This window comes from Aquila chrysaetos, chromosome 15 (assembly GCF_900496995.4).
Source record: "Aquila chrysaetos chrysaetos chromosome 15, bAquChr1.4, whole genome shotgun sequence".
In the NCBI taxonomy this organism is placed as follows: domain Eukaryota; kingdom Metazoa; phylum Chordata; class Aves; order Accipitriformes; family Accipitridae; genus Aquila; species Aquila chrysaetos.
In genome coordinates, this window is record NC_044018.1 from 26,104,883 (window position 1) to 26,121,831 (window position 16,949).

General features: G+C 48.2%; 1 protein-coding gene across 6 annotated transcripts in view; it reads right to left on the reverse strand.

Moving 5' to 3' along the window:
* Positions 1-3,192: 3,192 nt before the first annotated feature.
* The window catches only part of GCLC (glutamate-cysteine ligase catalytic subunit), a 53,713-nt gene continuing 39,956 nt past the window's right edge, over positions 3,193-16,949 (reverse strand). Inside the window, exon 17 of one of the 6 annotated variants that reach the window (XM_041128753.1) lies at positions 3,193-3,296. In XM_041128753.1, the coding sequence (XP_040984687.1) occupies positions 3,208-3,296 (89 nt within the window). In that variant the 3' untranslated portion in view covers positions 3,193-3,207. Of the gene's footprint in view, positions 3,297-11,644; positions 11,731-13,354; positions 13,408-14,915; positions 14,978-15,742; positions 15,789-16,949 lie in introns of those variants that run through there. The other 5 variants (XM_041128754.1, XM_041128759.1, XM_041128756.1 and 2 more) reach the window with 5 other exon arrangements.

A 16,949-nucleotide genomic window follows, 5' to 3' on the forward strand; every position in this document is an offset into this window, starting at 1 on the left:
ATGTTCCCCCTTTAAATGCCATTTTATCTGAAAAACATCTCCTGTGAAGGGGAAAAACCAAATTCTGTATTCAGTTCAGTTTTTTTCTACCGGACAACACTTCTGCATTCTGTAAAAACCGTAAGTAGAGGAGTGAAATTACAAGAAATGCTGGCTGGAGAGCAGGGTCACCCTGGCGTTGTAGGTCAGAGCTCGCCAGCTGAGGCGCGGGGTCCGCTCGGAGGGCGGCCGCGGGGTCTCAGGTGCGGGCGTTCGGCCCAGCCCTTGCCGGGAAGTTCGTGTTTTGTTTTCCATGGCCTTAGTCAGCGCTGCCTCTTGGCCTCTCGCCTCAGGATGTGCCGTTGCGGGCCACTCCCTGAGGTACTTCGAGGCATGTTTTTTGTTCGGCGAGGCCGGGAGGTTTTGGTTAAATCCAGGGCCAAGCTGGGCTTGGCTTGGTTGAAGCTCCCTCCTCTCCTGGGAGCGCCCGGGGAGGTGCCCAGGAGGCAGCTTGAGCTGCTGATAACGTCGGGGCGGAGGTTAGAGCGGATCTGTAGGGACTAATTGTTTGTGTCATGCCCTCTTTACGTTGCTTTAGCCTTAGCTGAGGCGCAGATGCGCCCTGCCCTGCCTCGGGGCAAGCGGCACCAGGCCGGGGCAAGCGTCTCCGAGGGTGCCTGGCAGAGGCGGGAAGGCCGCGCAGGGCTCCCAGGACGAACAGGAGGGGCGAAGTCCTGAACGTGGTTTTGCAAAGGAAAATAAGGACTGGAAAGGAGGTATCTTATGAGGCGCCTGCTGCAAACCGTGGCCCTTAAGGAAGGAAATCAGTCGGTGTTATTCAGAGCCTCCCCTTTGCTGAGCACGGTATTTGTACAGTAGGTATCATTAGCAGAAACTTTGGTTGGTTAGAGAGCGACAAGTCTCTTCTTGGCTTTAAACAGTCCAGATTTTTATTAAAAATTAAATTTAATTATTTTAATTCTAGCAGCCAGTGGTAGACATGGCTGTCCTGATGCCACACCGGGTGCAACATCGCAGCCTGCATCATTACGGAGACTTGCTCTTACCTGTCAGGAAAGGTAGTGGGCTGGGGCTAAATGGATATGAGCTAAACAGAATTTTGGGACCCACATTGCCTCCGCCCTTGTCTAGTATCTGATCTGTTGGTCTCACCCATTTGCAGGGCTGTTTTGTGTTAGCAACATGAACCTCCACTTGGGATTTTCTACACCCACTGACCGTCCCACCGACTAATGTCTCTTCCAGGTTGTCAGACTGTACTCTTTAACCACGGCTGTGGAGTGCAACCTTACAGCCCAGCACGGGGGTGTCTGGGCCTCGTTCACCAGGGGAACACAGAAGTCTCTTTCTTCACACTAAATTTGTGTGGTCATGTTGTCATCTTAAATTAAGAACAGACTGATCCTTGTGGTCAGGACTGAAGTTCCTCCATCAGGCCAGGATTCATCCCTCAGATAAATCCAGATCATAAAAGCATTCACCCACTTCATATGCAATTTTTCAACACCATTACCAGCATCGCTGGCCTCTCTCTGCAGGTACTTTCAGAACATCCTCTTTTTCTTCTAAAAATATGTACTTCCTTTCTGTGCCTCCCTCCTTTTTATATTATATAGAATCACTAAAATCACAAATATTTATGGTGTTGGCTGTTCGTTTTCATTAGCTGAGAAAAAGAATCAAAAAAGAAGCTCAGAAAGTAAGACTGAAAGCCGGTGGAATGATGCAGAACACTGGAAAGAAAACAAAGGAAAGTTATCTTAAGGACAAAGCTGAGAAGCAGAAAGAAATCAAATAAGGTTTGAAGAGATACTAACAAGGAAATGCTGCCTGGAAAAGAAAATGACATTTTGAACAAGCTAACTGAACTGTAAAACTGTGAAGAATACAGCCATTCATATCAAATCTATTTTAACATTCTCTTTTTGAAATACCAGCAGCAAAATGCAGAAGCATAAATTTCTTATTTTAAAACAGTAATAGAAGCTGTAAGCTTGGCTTTCTTGGAAACACTTGCTAGCACCAGCAGTTCAGCCAGCTGAAGGCAAATGGTCTCCCTGGCTTCACCAAGCACCCGAACCCTCCTTCTCCCAAAGAAAGGCAAAAGACCAGAAGGAAAAGATGCTGAGGACTGTCACCGCTTCTGCTCAGCTCTCCGGCTGGTCATGGTGCAAAGAGCAAATGGTGGGAGAGCCGCTGAGCACGGCGGGAAGTGCAGCGCCCTGCACTCAGAGCCCAGCGGCAGCTAATCAAATAGCCCTCTTCATTACTGATCCCTGGCGACTTTTTGTAGGGTGCTAATCAGCAGCTTGGCTGTTTTCCAGCCCATGTGATTGCATACTGCCTGCTGAAATTACTTTCAGCAGTTTGAACCGAATTTAGTATCTTGCTGCACATCCTAGGTGCTAGGAGCGCTAGGGAGGCGTGTTTGTGCCATGTCGTGACTGCAGCTCCCGACTGACGGGGCGCAGGTGATGCCCTGCTCCCTCTGCCTCCGTCATTTCTTTCGTGTCTTCAAGCAAGGCGGTTAATAATTTTGCAATGGTTTCAGGTCACGCAACTGAAAATTGCTCTCAAGGTCCAAAATATGGCCCCAGCCTTATTAGGGGCTGTGTGCTTCCAGTCAGAAGAGACCCCTGCTTGCAAGTGCCACCCAGTATTTAAGGAAGCGTAGGTGCAGGCAATTGACCATGAGTGCCTTGACAGCTTCCCAGGTGACAGTTGGCCTCCATTACCTAACCGTTTGCTGTCAGCCCACCGGATGATCATGTAAAACCTGTTAGCTGCGGGGACTTAAATAACAAGTCTTCTTTCACAACTGCCACAGGCTGAGAAGACAAGGCAGGACTTGCCGATGCTAGAAGCAGGGTGGGCGGCCGCCCGCGGGAGCCATGGGCTGCCTGCCTCGGCCGCACTCACCCCCAAATCCTGGCACCTGTCCGCCCTGGTCCCACTTTGCTCTTCCACCTCTTCCCAGCACCACACGCAGAGTGGCTACACACCTGAATTTTGCTTACGCCGCTGAGAGACTTGGAGCTGTCTGTCACGCGCCCAGTGACCGCGCTTCTGTTGACAAACAGTAACTCATTAATCATGTTAATTTATCCTCACCATACCACTGCAAGAAAATGGATCAAATTCTTCTCTGAGCTCTGTTTGGGCAGTTGCACAACTTCCAGGAGCTTAAGTGAGGGGAGGATCTGGCTCCTAATCTCCCAGGAGAGTCACAGTTGCTTCTCGGAGCTCCTCCTCCCAAATCCCCTGGCTCTTGGGCAGTTTTCCTGTTGTAAATTGCCCTGAAAGTATGAAAAAAAAATATCTGTTGAGGCAAGCTTGGCTGAATGTTTCATTGTTCCTTTGTTTCTAAACACGTAGAAGCTGATTTACTTCTGCTGCTGTCCAGTTAGAAAGGAGCAACTGCTTTAAAAAAAACCCACCACCTCTGGAAACAGAAGAGAAAACAATTGGGGTTTGAACATGAATGGCCATAAGTCCAAAGAGAACCATGTCTGACAAAGAAGAAAAAATAAATAGATTTATTCCTGCTATGTATAAAACAAGCTGTATGTTTTTAAACCCGTAAGAACAAATACCCTTTGTTTTCAATACATGTTCGAAAAGGGTGGCATCGGTAGCAGGGAGAAACAGTTTCCATGCCTTGCTGGGGGAAAATGGCATCAGCACTTCCCGTCTTTGTCAGCAAACTGTTCTCCAACGCTGGCAAACAGCCAGGCCCCTCCACTGCGCGGCCGGGGTGCGCATGCACTTCTCCCAAAAGCCGCGTTTCCCCCTTTCGCCCGCAGCTGTCGAGTTCAGTGTTTGCTCCGAGGTCACTGAATAAGCCTGTTAGACAAGCACAAGGTATTATTAACATTGAAATATTCCTAAGCTGATCTTTTGGATTTTTTTACAGCACTACCAAGGATATGCTAGCGCAATATTTCTTGCCAGGCAGCAAAGGCAGAAGCCAAACATATGATGATAGCTACAAATGTATTTTCGTGGTCCACGGAGGGCTTTACTGAAAGTACAAGAATGAGCTCTAATGTCTGCACACTCCTTTGCTTGATTTCTTACTCTTTCTTCCAGGATCCACAAGAAATTTAGCTTGCAGCAAGAGGTGATTTTGGTTTTGCTATGAAAACAGCACAAAGGAATAGTTTTCATGTTAAAATCTTAAATTGTTTGCTAATCTTAACTACCAAAAGATGAGAATAATTTAAGAGAAACCACTTAAAGCACTTTGCAACCTAATTATGCTTTTGTGTCCTCTGGCAGTGGGAAAAGGCTTTAAAATGTGGTGACACTGCAGGCTATTTTACCTTGCCAGAAAGATGTATGTAAGTACATGTGTCAGTAGTGCAATAACCACTGTCTTCTGTTGCAGTAATTTGAAATTATATGCCATTCTCTTACACCTCCTGCAAAAAGGACTATTAAGGACAAGGTCTAAATGCAGCAAAGTCACCTACCCTACCTTCTGGATTTTGTAAAGGATGAAGCTTTTATCAAAATTAAGCTCTTTGTGACTTTGGTGTTACTTTCCGTGTTCCAGTAAAATGCACAATTCAAATGCAATGTTCGAAAGGGAGAATGCTCCTCAGAAACAGCTTTCTCTCTCTGCCCATTTGATGCTAATATCTGCTGTAGTGGAAAGGACTGGGCAGCGGGCAAGCACGCTGCATTCCTGGTCTGCCTTCCTCCTATAAAAGTGTTAAAATTTTCCCCAAAATATATGCAGTGTTTTTGCAAAGGACTTTAAGGATGTTGCTTTTATATGTTTAAACAAACCCTGAGTGCAGGTGTAGGTTATATAACATTACCAGTGAATGGATAAGCAGACAAGAACAACAAAAGATAACCTGTTTACCCATTCCAGTTGCAAAACCCTCCTGCTGGATGACTTTCTGCTGTCACTTACTGTCGGTGTAATGCTGAGGTAACCTCAGTGCTGTAACTCCACATCTATAGCAACACAGGCAAGAGAACCAACATTTGGCTGCCTACCTCATTTGGACAAAAAATGCTCTGGACATCCGTTACCATCAGGCAATGGTTTGCATGACTCTGCACAGTCTTCACAGGTAACACATCTCTGCTTTGAGGTGTGATATTTTTTAGACAAATGCCATATGACTGGCAGAAGTTGAGGAGTGAACCATGAAGTCAGTAGCATTGGAAACATGCCTTGCACTGGAAATCCATGTGAAGGAAGAGGGGACATGCGTTTGTGCTTAGAAGATCAGGAGGGTTTCTCCAAGTACTGCAAATGGTCTAGCAAAAGGGCACCAAGCTGGAAGTTGAAAGCAAGCGTCAGTAGGAGGGAGGCTATGAAGGCATCATTCATCCCAAAGTGGGCATATAAGGAAATACGTATGCTCTGTTCTGAATCAGGTAAAACCAGATTGTTGATGTGAATACCTATCTGTCATCTGACACAGGTAAAGGCCCCACAAAACATTCATGGATACAACCAGGTTTGTTGGTACAAATTTGAGGAAGTATGAGAACTCCTACTAAAACTCCTTTGTCTTCTGTCCTTTCTCCTCCTTTCTGTGCTCCTCCCTCTCTCTCTGGTCCTCCTTTCCACCACTGTTTCCATCTCAGGCCTTCAGAGGAAGGAGGATCTGCTTTTCTGCTGCCAGCTGCAGCCTTACCCCTGGCTGCAGGTTGGTACCAGACGTAAAAGGTGTGAACTGCTTGCAGCCCTGCAGCTTTCCAAAGGTGCTGGGTTTCTGCATGGGTCCTGGCTATGCCCAGAAACGGAGGAACAGGGAGACAGGGAGGAAGGACACTCATGTTATCCGCCTTCTGGATGTCAGGACATGCTCCTTACATCCTATCCAAACTTCCCATTGCAGTATTTAGGCCCCAACAAAACTTTCACTTGGAGATCCCTTACTGCTTTGCCTTAAAACTTTTTAGTCTGAGATATTCAGAGCAGACCTATGATGCTCCGTCACACACAGCAGTGTTCTGGCTGCCTAATCTCAAAAAGCAACATCACCCTCTGCACCAACCATGAGACATCATTTTCTGCTCTTTTCCTCCCTCTGTTCATGTGTGTGTCTGCCACAACTCAGTCATTGACCATTGGACTAAATTGGAAACCGACACGAAGCTGAATGATCATTCATTTTGTACTAGTGGACAGAACAACTTGCATTATGATGCTGTGGGTGTCTTGTACAGATCATTGGATTGGGAAGTAGTAGATGAGGTCTTCTTCAGATAATTGGAAGAAGCCTGAAATGATCAAAGTGATTTGGAGCAGTCAACATGGATTCATGAAGGGGGAATTGTGCTTAACCAACCTCATAGCTTTCTATGACAAGATGAGTGGCTTGGTGAATGAGTGGATGTTTTTTATCTTGACATTAGCTAGGCTTTCAGCACTGTCTCCTGTAACATCCTCATAGACAAGCAGAGAAGTATGGGCTTGCTAAGTGGACAGTGAGGTGGACTGAAAGCTGGCCCAATTGCCAGACTCAAAGGGTTGTGATCAGTGGCACAAAGTCCATCCAGAGGCCAGTCACTAGGGGTGTACCCAGAGGTTGATACTAAGGCCAATATTACTTAACATCTTCATTAAGAACTTGGATGATGGGACAGAGGGCTCCCTCAGCAAGTTTGCTGATGATACAAAGCCGGGAGGAGCAGCTGATGCACTGGATGGTTGTACTACCATTCAGAGGGGCCTGGACAGGACTGAGAAATGGGCAGGGAGGAATCTCATGAAGCTCAGTAAAGAAAAATACAAAGTCCTGCACCTGGGGAGGAACAACCCCATGCTCCAGTACAGACTGGGAGCCAACCAGCTGGAAAGCAGCTTTGCAGAAAAAGGCCCTTGGTGCCCTGGTGAACAAGTTGACCATGAGCCAGCAATGCTCCCTCATGGCAAAGGCAGGCAACGGTATCCTGGGCTGCATTAGGCAAAGCTTTGCCAGCAGGTTGAGGGAAGTGGCCCTTCCCCTCTTCTCAACACTGGTGAGGCCATGCCTGGAGTGCTGCGTCCAGTGCTGGGATGCCCTGTACAAGAAAGGTATGAACTTACTGGAGGGGGTCCCATGAAGTGTCTGAGAGATGATTAAGGGACAGAAGCAACGGTTGTATGAGGAGAGGCAGAGAGGGCTGGGACTGTTCAGACTGGAGAAGACAAAGCTCGGGGAATCTTGTTGGTGGGTATAAATACCTGATGGGAGGGTATGAAAAAGGCAGAACCTCTTCTCAGTGGTGCCTACTGACAGGACAAGAGGCAATGGGCACAAACTGGAACAGGAAATTCCATCTGAAATAAGAAAACACTTTCTTACTGTGAGGGTGGTCAAACACTGGCACAGGTTGCCTGGAGAGATTGTGGAGTCTCCATCTTTGGAGGTAATTCAAAAGCCATCGGGACATGGTCCCAGGTGGCCTGTTCTAGCTGACCCTTGAGAAGGTGGGGTTGGACTAAGTGATCTCCAGAGGTCCCTTCTGACCTCAACTGTCACATGCTTCTGTTCAGTAATTTCTAAATTGCTATGCGTTTGAACTGCACTTTCTTTTATCAGGAATGCAAATCAGTTCCGGCTCACACTACAGTGAACAGGCAGTGATACTAGACTCTCTTCATGCATGAGAACATCTGTTTGCTATTTCAGACACAAAGTCTGAATGTAGCTTTTCAGATGTTTTACAAAAAGTTGGACTTGAAGACAGTGTGTAAAAAGAACATTTGTTATATGAGACTCAAATGCTGCTTGATTTTCACAAGGTTAAATCATAAATTTCTGAGGCTTTGCCATTGCCTGGAGCTGCAGTACTTGACCAGCCTCCTCATCTGTGAAGGGCTCCTTGGGTCCTGTATAGTACGTGATGTGCCATCAGGTACTGCTGGATGTAACCACAAAGGCATAACATTCCTCTAGTTCTGTAGAGAGTCTGGTGGCAAAACCAAGAAAAGATTTGCGTGCATTAAAATGAGATGTCATTATGCCTCCTTTATAGATATAGCCTGTTCTCGCCAGTGAAAGTTGGTGGGAGGTACATATGTTACATCTGTACTAGTAAATGAAACAGTCCAAGGGGGCTGACTCACCTTGAGGCCAGCGCAATTCATGTCCGTACAGCTAAACTCTCTCCTCCTCTGAGCAGCGTGGCCGCATCCTGCCTGCCTGCGTAAGTCTTGGGCCATGCCTGCAGAGTGCGGGTCAGCTTGGGCTAGGACCATGCAGGGAATAAGATAACCATATGTTTTCTGTGCATATATGGCCAACCAGGACTGTTTGCTTTCCTAGGACTGTATATGAGCCCCAAACTCTTTTTCCACCTCATGGGTAGGGTTAGGTATCTCCATGGTTCAAAGCAACCAGTACTCCCATCAAAGGGGCTAGTTAATGTTAACAGGCTGTTAGAGCAGTGTTGCCCAAGATGTGGGCTGTAATTAATTAATCAGGTTAAAAGACATGATTGAGAAGGTAGTTGGGGCATTAGAAAGAGCAACTAGGGGTAGATTAATATATTACTTGAGTAGTTAGGGAGAAGGGTATGAATGACGGAGTTCACCTAGAGCAGGAGCATGGAGCAAAACACTTGAAAATGCTGCTGTATAGCAAAGTCAAGAGGAAACACTGAAGTTTTGCTTACATCCTTCTTAGTCAAGGTTGTTAGAGAGGTAGCCCCATGAGAGCCCTGAGTCGTCTCAGGAAACGAAGCACCTGCCTGTTCTGAGTGACTGCTGAGAGGGCTGGTGTCCTGGTTTTAGCCAGGACAGAGTTAATTGTCTTTCTAGTAGCTAGTACGGTGCTATGTTTTGAGTTCAGTAAGCTGGGCAGGCTTCACCCTTCTGTCAAGGAACGTGGCAGCATGGCTGCAGCTGGTCTAGTTGTCTTCTGTGCAATGCTATTGGGTTTGGATGGCTCACCCAGAAAGCTGAAGACTAGTTCAGTTGCATGCTCAGCCACTAACAACCACCTCACAGGAGGAGCCCCCAGGCATGGTCAAAGCTCCCACCAGAGGAGGGCAAGTGTAGGCCTGGTGACGGGGGGTCCACCTGCTAGGGGAGACGTCTGAGTCTCCATACTCTCTTTCTCTGTACACTACTAGTGACTGCTTGAACACTGATCCAGCTCCCAAAACCCAGGACTCCTAACCCAACGCCTGCCTGCTAGGCTGCAGTCCTTTCTTTCTCCTATGCCCTTTTCTCAATTAACATTGAATTGTGTAAAAACATAACTCAGTCAGACCAGAGAGCCAATGTTTTTTCCCTGGCAGATGTAGATGCTTAGGGAAAGAACAAGAGAAATAGCCAGTACAAAATGATCCTTCCCTGCCATATTTCCCACGTTCCAGCAGCCTGTGGTTTGGGGATTTCCTCAGACAGAGATGGCACCCAGACCACAGCAACCAGAATGCTGACTATTAAACCAGATAATATCAATAATAGTAATGACAATGATGATGATGCCACTATCTAACTACCGTAGCTACGTCTTTTCCATGAATTTGGCTAATCACCTGCCAAACCCTTCCATATTTTGGCCTCCATAACACCTTGCAGTGATCAGTTCCACAATTTACTTAGATAATTTAATTTTATGTACCCCTACCATGTTACACCCCCAGCTGCCTATTTTCCAGGAGAACAAGTTCTAACTTAACTTTGTCTCCCTTGTTATGAAAGACCTTCTATTTTTCTGAAAATCCCCTTTGGCCTTGGCCATTTGTCGCTCTGTTTTATGCTTTTTGAGATTAGGCAGGAAGAACACTGCAGAGTAATGAAGATGTCAACTCATTGCAGATTTATACAGAGGTTTAAAAGTATCTTCTGTTTTGTTCTCTATGGTAGCAAAGCCCAATAAAGAGGATGGAGAATTTCCATCCTTTCCAGAGGCCCTTTAAAAAATATGCTAAAGAATTTGTTTAGGTACTCTGTGTGGAGATTATGTGCATTTGAACCCTCTGAGGCAGCAGGGCATCTGACTTTCCACTTTCTGAGAAGTGCCCTAACCGCAAGGGTCTCATATGAACTTTAAGACATCTTTTTCTGCTAAGCCCTTCTTGAAAAAAAGAAAGCGGCCACTATTGCAATTTGTGGATTGCCACTGCCTGTTGCTTACCTTCCAAACTGAGTCCCTCTGGGACTTGGGCATTGCTGGTTTGGGCAGTGGCTAGACCTACACAGGTCTCTTGGTGCTCCCCTCTGTCTGGAGAGGTGTGTGCTGAGACGCCTGGGAAACTTGGAGGTCAAATGTGAGAGGAGTCTGGAGCTCAGACCCTCATAGAAGACAGCAAACGAGCAAGGGTCTGATGCCTCAACCCGTCTTGGAAAAAAATGTCAATATAAATGGACTTTTATCACTCCTGATCTAGATAAAAAATTGCTGTAAGCCTGCAGAAGCCTAAGTTCATGTTAGGATCACTGCCATAAGTGACGTAAAGCTTCAGCCGCCATCCCACGGCTGCAGGACCCAGCCACTGTCCCAGTGCTGCATTGGTTGTGTTGGACCCGGCTGCTTTCCAGCCTCACCCGCGAGAAGCTCCCTCTCCTCAGCACCAAGTCCTGAAGTTTCAACTGAGGCCAGCAGCCTGGTCTCCCTGTAAATGTACTGTTTTACCCCAGAAGCGCTTCATTCCTTCAGTTTGTATCCGCCACGCAGAAAGACACAGGGGGAGGATGGAAACCCCAGCTTTTCTCGGGAAGAAGGAATTGCTAGGATTTCTGGAAAACAGTTGCCAGTTGCATGTCCAAAACTGGTTCCACAGTAGCTAGATGCAGAGGAGTTCCTGCCTGCCTCACTGCGTGCCAAAGCTAACAAGGTAAGAATATGAAAGCATTCCTTGGCAATCGTTTGAGGATGTCTAAGTTGGAAAGAGTGACTCAAAGTTAGAGGAGCTTTTCTTTTTTTTTTTTAATTTTCTTTTAAAGATAAAATTTTGCAAACAGGAAGGCCTTCCATCCCAAATAATATACCAGCCTTATCTGCCTTGGACCATCAGGCTTCACAGACACTGCCGAACTCTCCCCACTATCTAATCTTCCTTGTCTTCCTCCTGTTCTGCCCACTCTTGCATTCCCTCCTATCTCCTCGCTTTATCAGATTGCCTTTGGTGGGTTCTCCTCATCTTCTCACCTCTCCTACATGGCCTGCGGGTCTCCATTTCTGCTGTCTGTTCTCCTGTCTCTGGATAAAAGCAGAATTTCATTTGCTTGTCTCCTTGCAGACAATTTACAGCTGACTTTATACCAGACCTGCCTCCTTCTGCCCACACTGAAATCTCAGCTTGTTTCTTTGAGATTAGCTGCCAGATAAGCTGAGCTTGGCCAAACCGGAGCTCTTCAGCATCTCCCTCTTTTCCTTCTGCCTTTTTTTTTGTTAACCATGAACAAAAAAGCCACATACAAGCTTGTAGCTTGGGCACTCGGTTCCCACATCCGGGCTGCCTAAGCCTTGCAGGGTCTTCCTTCATAATGACAAGGAATGAGGCATTTTAAGAGGACTATTGGGTGGCTCCTGCCCGTGTCTGGCTCCACAGGTTTTTCTGTCTCTTCCACCACTTGGGCAGTGGGAAGCAGGCACAACCTCCCCCCACTTTGTATCCTTAGGGTGCGGTGCTGCTGGCGTGCAGCTGCAGAGGGGCAGGCAGCTGCCTTCCTCCAAGGCAGGCAGGCAGGGTAAAATCAGGAGGGAGAGCTTACGCAGGAGCAAAAGAAGCAGTTGGACAGGAGACTCAACCATGGAGATGTCCTACCTGGGGAGAGAGAGCGAGATGGGAGGGGGGAGGTTCCTGAAGAGCAAGGTAAGGCTGGCAAAGAAGGAAGTGATGATGAAACTAGCCTTTTTCCCTGAAAACCATTGTTGCAGTTCCTCTTGACTAGGTTTAGCTGTGCTTCTTGGAGCAGGCAGAGCTCATGGGAGCACTATGACGGAGCAGTCGGGATATGCTGCGTACATGTGAATTCAGATTTTTTTTTTCCCATTCCCATCATCACAGAAATCATCAGGCAGGTCACAAAACTGGGAACCTGGTGTTATGTCAGTGTTTCCTACCCCATTGAAAGAACTTTTGAAAGTAGCTGCTAAATCACCAGCTCCTGTTGTAGGACCTGTCATAGCAGCTGATCTCCAACTGGAGGTATGCCATGAAGACACGGCACTAGTATTTAGTGATATCAGCACTGTCTATAATGTCCCCCGGGAGGCACATGCCACCTGTGGTGTCCCAGGACACAGCCCACAGATGTCTTTTCATGGTAAGTATCAGACAAACACAAATCTGGCTGATTTCGAGTCCTTACTGCCAGTGAGGTCCACCAGTAGAAGTTGTTTACAGGGAAGTAGCTAGTACAGGCCAAGTTTATATACGCTCTGTATTTGTTCATGATAAAAGGTAGGAAATGGGTGTGCAAGGCTGTCACTATGTCATCTCAAACTCTGGGCACAGCCAAGGAAATGTAAATACAGAGCAGTTTGATGATAAAATCGATCATAATGCTTTTCACTTTCATTGCAATTAGAGCAGCAGACTCACCATACCACATCATCCCACACGCTCTTCTAGACCAGCATCATACCTCTGGTTGCCATACAGCAACAGGAGGAGCTAACTGTGCAGTGTTGTAGCATATCATTGCAACAGCAAACATGTTTGGCACCAAAGTTTTCACACTACAAAACTCTGTTGGCTGCATTAGGACAAAAGGGAGATAAAACCTCCCTTTCAGAATGGAAGCAGAGCTGGAAAAAGAAATCAGCTCCGCTGATGTCCTGACCGGTAATGCACATGGCAGATCATCCCCTCTGGACAGCACAGTCCTGGAGGAGGCGTTCCTCTCCCCCAGAGAACAGCATGCCCTGGTATATCTTGAAAACCATTACAGAGTTTTGTACAAACATATGAGCACAGAAGGCAGCCAGCGAGAAACACAGCAGCCTGCAGAGCTTTTCCCTGGATACTCTAGTTGCACAGTTTGAATCTTCCAAGTTTCCTTTCTGTTGCGTGGATTTTGCTTTTCCAAGGTGGGATGAGAAATAATGTCTTGTCCTAGCGCTCGCTGGGTTTGGATTCAGGGCAAGTGTCACATTTTATCGGCTCATGGCAAGACCAAACACACCGCGTTGCTGGAAGCCGCGGTCACAGCTGGAGGGATCGCGGTGGGCTGCAGGGCTGCCCTCTCCCCTCCTAGCCATGCCACGTCTTCAAACTCTTATGGCCTCAGTGGGAATGGGCAGATACCAACAACACCATGTGCTGGGATGACTGGGAAGCGGAAAGTTGGAATGAGTTTCCAGGAACACGTGGACACTCCCTTCTGGAGGTCTGCTTTTAGCCGGCATCTCTGGAAATGGCCCCATCCCTCACCCAGCAGAAGCAGTGGGATGTGTGCCAGTCAGGCTGCGCCATAAGTAAAGGGGAAAAGACAAAAATCTGAAATATGTCATTCTGTGCCATTTGCTGAGGAGGCCCAGACAGTTTTACTTAAAAGAGTGAGTGAAGTTTGTTGTCTAGAAGTGATTATTTTAAGAAAAAGACCTAACTGCATTTGAAAGGGGAATTCTGGTCTTTACCTCACATGGCTGTTCAGCACGTGTCACGTCCAGAAGCACTTGGATGTCACACGTTTTATTTCAGACAGTGGCAGTTTTGGTCTCAGCAGTGCAAATGTGCAGCTGAACTGAATGTCTGAAAGGGACGAGCTGGCCGATTTCCCAGCCTGTGCTACGGCGTACCCTTTAAAAACACACACCAGGTCTGTCCTGCCTGTGGGACGTTTACAGAGCACACCAGCCCGGAGGGCTCCCGGCCGGGGTGTCCCCGGGACAGCCCCACCACCGGCCTCAGGTCCCCTCCGCACAGCCGGCGAGGGCTGTGAAGTCACCGTAGCTGCTCTGCTGAGCCACCCCACTGGGACACCAGGACATGAGGAGCTTTGCACCGGTTGCACGGGTTGGGGCTAAGCAACTTGGGCCAAAATCCACAGAGGATTTGGACCTGAAATACCGCTGTGGCTCTGGCTCCTTTTTCTCTTTATTCCCCAGAGAACAGTTATATTCTCTCTCCAGCTCACTGCATTGCCTCTTAACTTAGAAGGCCACCTAGGGCTGGTCCTGGGCTTAGCAATGAGCTTTTCCCAACCTCATCCCTGCCTGTGCCATCAGCACACCCCAGCGAGAACCCTGGCTGGTTTTCCACTCTCCCCGCCGGGGTTATTTTGCTTTGCTGGGGATGTTAACACTGTCATAGCTCAGGGGGTCACATCGGAGTTTATATTGCATTGCTCTAGTTCAGCCTGCCGTGGTGAGAAGTTACAGGCAGAAGTGGTTTGTGCTCAGTGGTCCAGTTCGTGTCTGAGACAAGCTACTGCTCGGCCACATCTGCTCACCGAAATCAGGGGGACTCTGGAGAGCCAGCTGCTGGCCTTGCATCCCTCCGGTAACATCCCTGGCAATCCTCTGTCCTGTTGCTATTTAAAATCAGACACGCTGTAGCTGGTGCCAGAGGGATGAGTAACGCACAGGAACGCTGCAGGGTGGGGTGAAGTGTATGAAATGTGGGTGATGCCGAGCCTTGCTTCCCCTTGGTGGAAAGGGTTTTTTTCTGGAAGGCTTTCCTGTTTTTCATTAGGCAGCTCTGTGACAGTCTCTGGGCAAGGAGTCCCAGTCCCTTACACCGCCAAGAAAAATACTGCAAGCTCTTGGCCTCTGAACGCCCATGTTGTGAGTAAGCTGGCAAGGATTAGATGTCCAGCACTGCCTGCGCGTGCACGGATGGGAACGGACAGGAAGGCGTATAGTCCAGCCTAGTAAATGGTTGAAGGGAAAGAATAAACCTAACTGAAAAATGTTGGAGAGCTTGAGGTCGTCTTGGCACAGCTGCTTCCCCAGCACAAATCAAAGAGTGGGGAGAAAGCGGGACGTTTCAGAGACTCAACGGTAATAGGCTTCTCTCCTTTATGCTTTCTTCCCCGTTGCCCCCAGCCTCTTCTTCTGAACATGGCCTGCCAGAGCAACACACACAAAGCGACTCCTTGCTTCCACACAGACTGGCTGTAGTCAGATAGCAAGGCACTCTTAAAGATGCCTTCATCAAAATCTGTACCATCGTCCTCATAAAAAACTGCTTGCTTTCTATCTAATTGCATTTAATAGGAGCTTGGACTTTCTCCAGAGTAAGAACAGTTGTTGTTGCTTAAATATTTTATAAACTAGCATTTTTCCAGCCAGAACACAAACTCTTGGAAGTCAATGATGAGGAGCCATCATGCACCAACACTTTCATTTGTGATTTTTGAGCACAACGTGTCTCTGGGTATTACCGTCACTTTGCTTCACTGGGGTCATTTTTACCTTCTCACTGCCAGCATGATTACATGCATGCCTTTAGGTCATGTAAGAGGGGTAGTTTTTGGAATATATTTGAGAGACATAACCAAATTCATGGGCTAAATTAACGGTCAGACTGTTACTCTGTTTTCTGAGTTAGACTTAGAAAACACTTTGTAGCCATTTCTTGCTTGACATAAGCCATAGGATTTCACCCAGTCATTCAATTCGTAGCCAGCACTTATGGACAGTTACACTTTTCTTCTGGAAAGACACTGCATTGTTTAAAGGGTGACGAGATGGTGTCAGTGCCGTCTCTAAGCCCCTGCAGCGGGGCCGGCAGCGCGAGCAGTGCAGGCAGCAGGAATCCCCCCAGCCGCGGGACCCTCGGTGGGGCTGCTGCCAACGCTTGTGATCTGCCGGCAGCTCCGGTGAAGTATGGTGCAGGTCAAGACCCCGTTATTTCGGTTCGGGATGGTGGTATCTCTGCAAGGAGGACCCAGAAACACCCAGAGGTGGAGGATGGCTCTGCAGCGCTGCCTGCAGCTGTGCAAGGTTCACCTTTAGGGCTACCCACCTTACAGCCTTTACACTCCCCTAGCTGATTTGGGGGGGTGTAAATAAAATAAATCAGGGACATTTTCAGGAAACAATTTCTATTATAATTTGCTAATACAGTCAGAATAAATATTGCATCTGTCAACTTTGATAAAGTCCTACCAGAAACCAGGTGGGCCTCTGTCTGGAAATGTGCTCACCGATGGGGCAACCTTGCCTGAGCAGCGCCGTTAGCTGCACTGCAGCTGCCTTTCTAATTTGGGCTGCAGGCAAAGCGGTGGGAGAAGAGCATGTCTTGGATCTACAGATAAGCAAGCTGTAGAAACTTGCATTTACTTCTCCCATTGCTTTACAGAGTGAATCCTTCTGCCCCAGAGGGAATGGACAGAGAGCCCTGAAGCCTGCAAAGGCTTCCTGACTTCACCTTTCTAGGAGAATCTTATTCCAGGGAACAGTGTATCGGGTTTGCATGGCAAGGTTTTGGTCCTGGGGGGGCTGCAGGGCTGGCTTCCATGAGAAGCTGCTGGAAGCTTCCCCCATGTCCAACAGAGCCAACGCCAGCCAGCTCCAAGATGGACCCACCGCTGGCCAAGGCCGAGCCCATCAGCGACGGTGGTAGCACCGCTGGGAGAACAGACTGAAGAAGGGGGAAAAAAACTGCTCAAAGGCAGCCAGAGAGAGGAGTGAGAATATGTGAGAGGAACAGCCCTGCAGACCCCCAGGTCAGTGCAGAAGGAGGGGAGGAGGTGCTCCAGGCGCTGGAGCAGAGATTCCCCTGCAGCCCGTGGGGAAGACCACGGTGAGGCAGGCTGTCCCCCTGCAGCCCAGGGAGGTCCACGGGGGAGCAGATCTCCACCTGCAGCCCAGGGAGGACCCCACGCCGGAGCAGGTGGGTGCCTGAAGGAGGCTGTGACCCCATGGGAAGCCCACGCTGGAGCAGGCTCCTGGCAGGACCTGTGGCCCTGTGGAGAGAGGAGCCCACGCTGGAGCAGGTTTGCTGGCAGGACTGGTGACCCCGCGGGGGACCCACGCTGGAGCAGTCTGTGCCTGAAGGACTGCAGCCCGTGGAACGGACCCATGCTGGAGTAG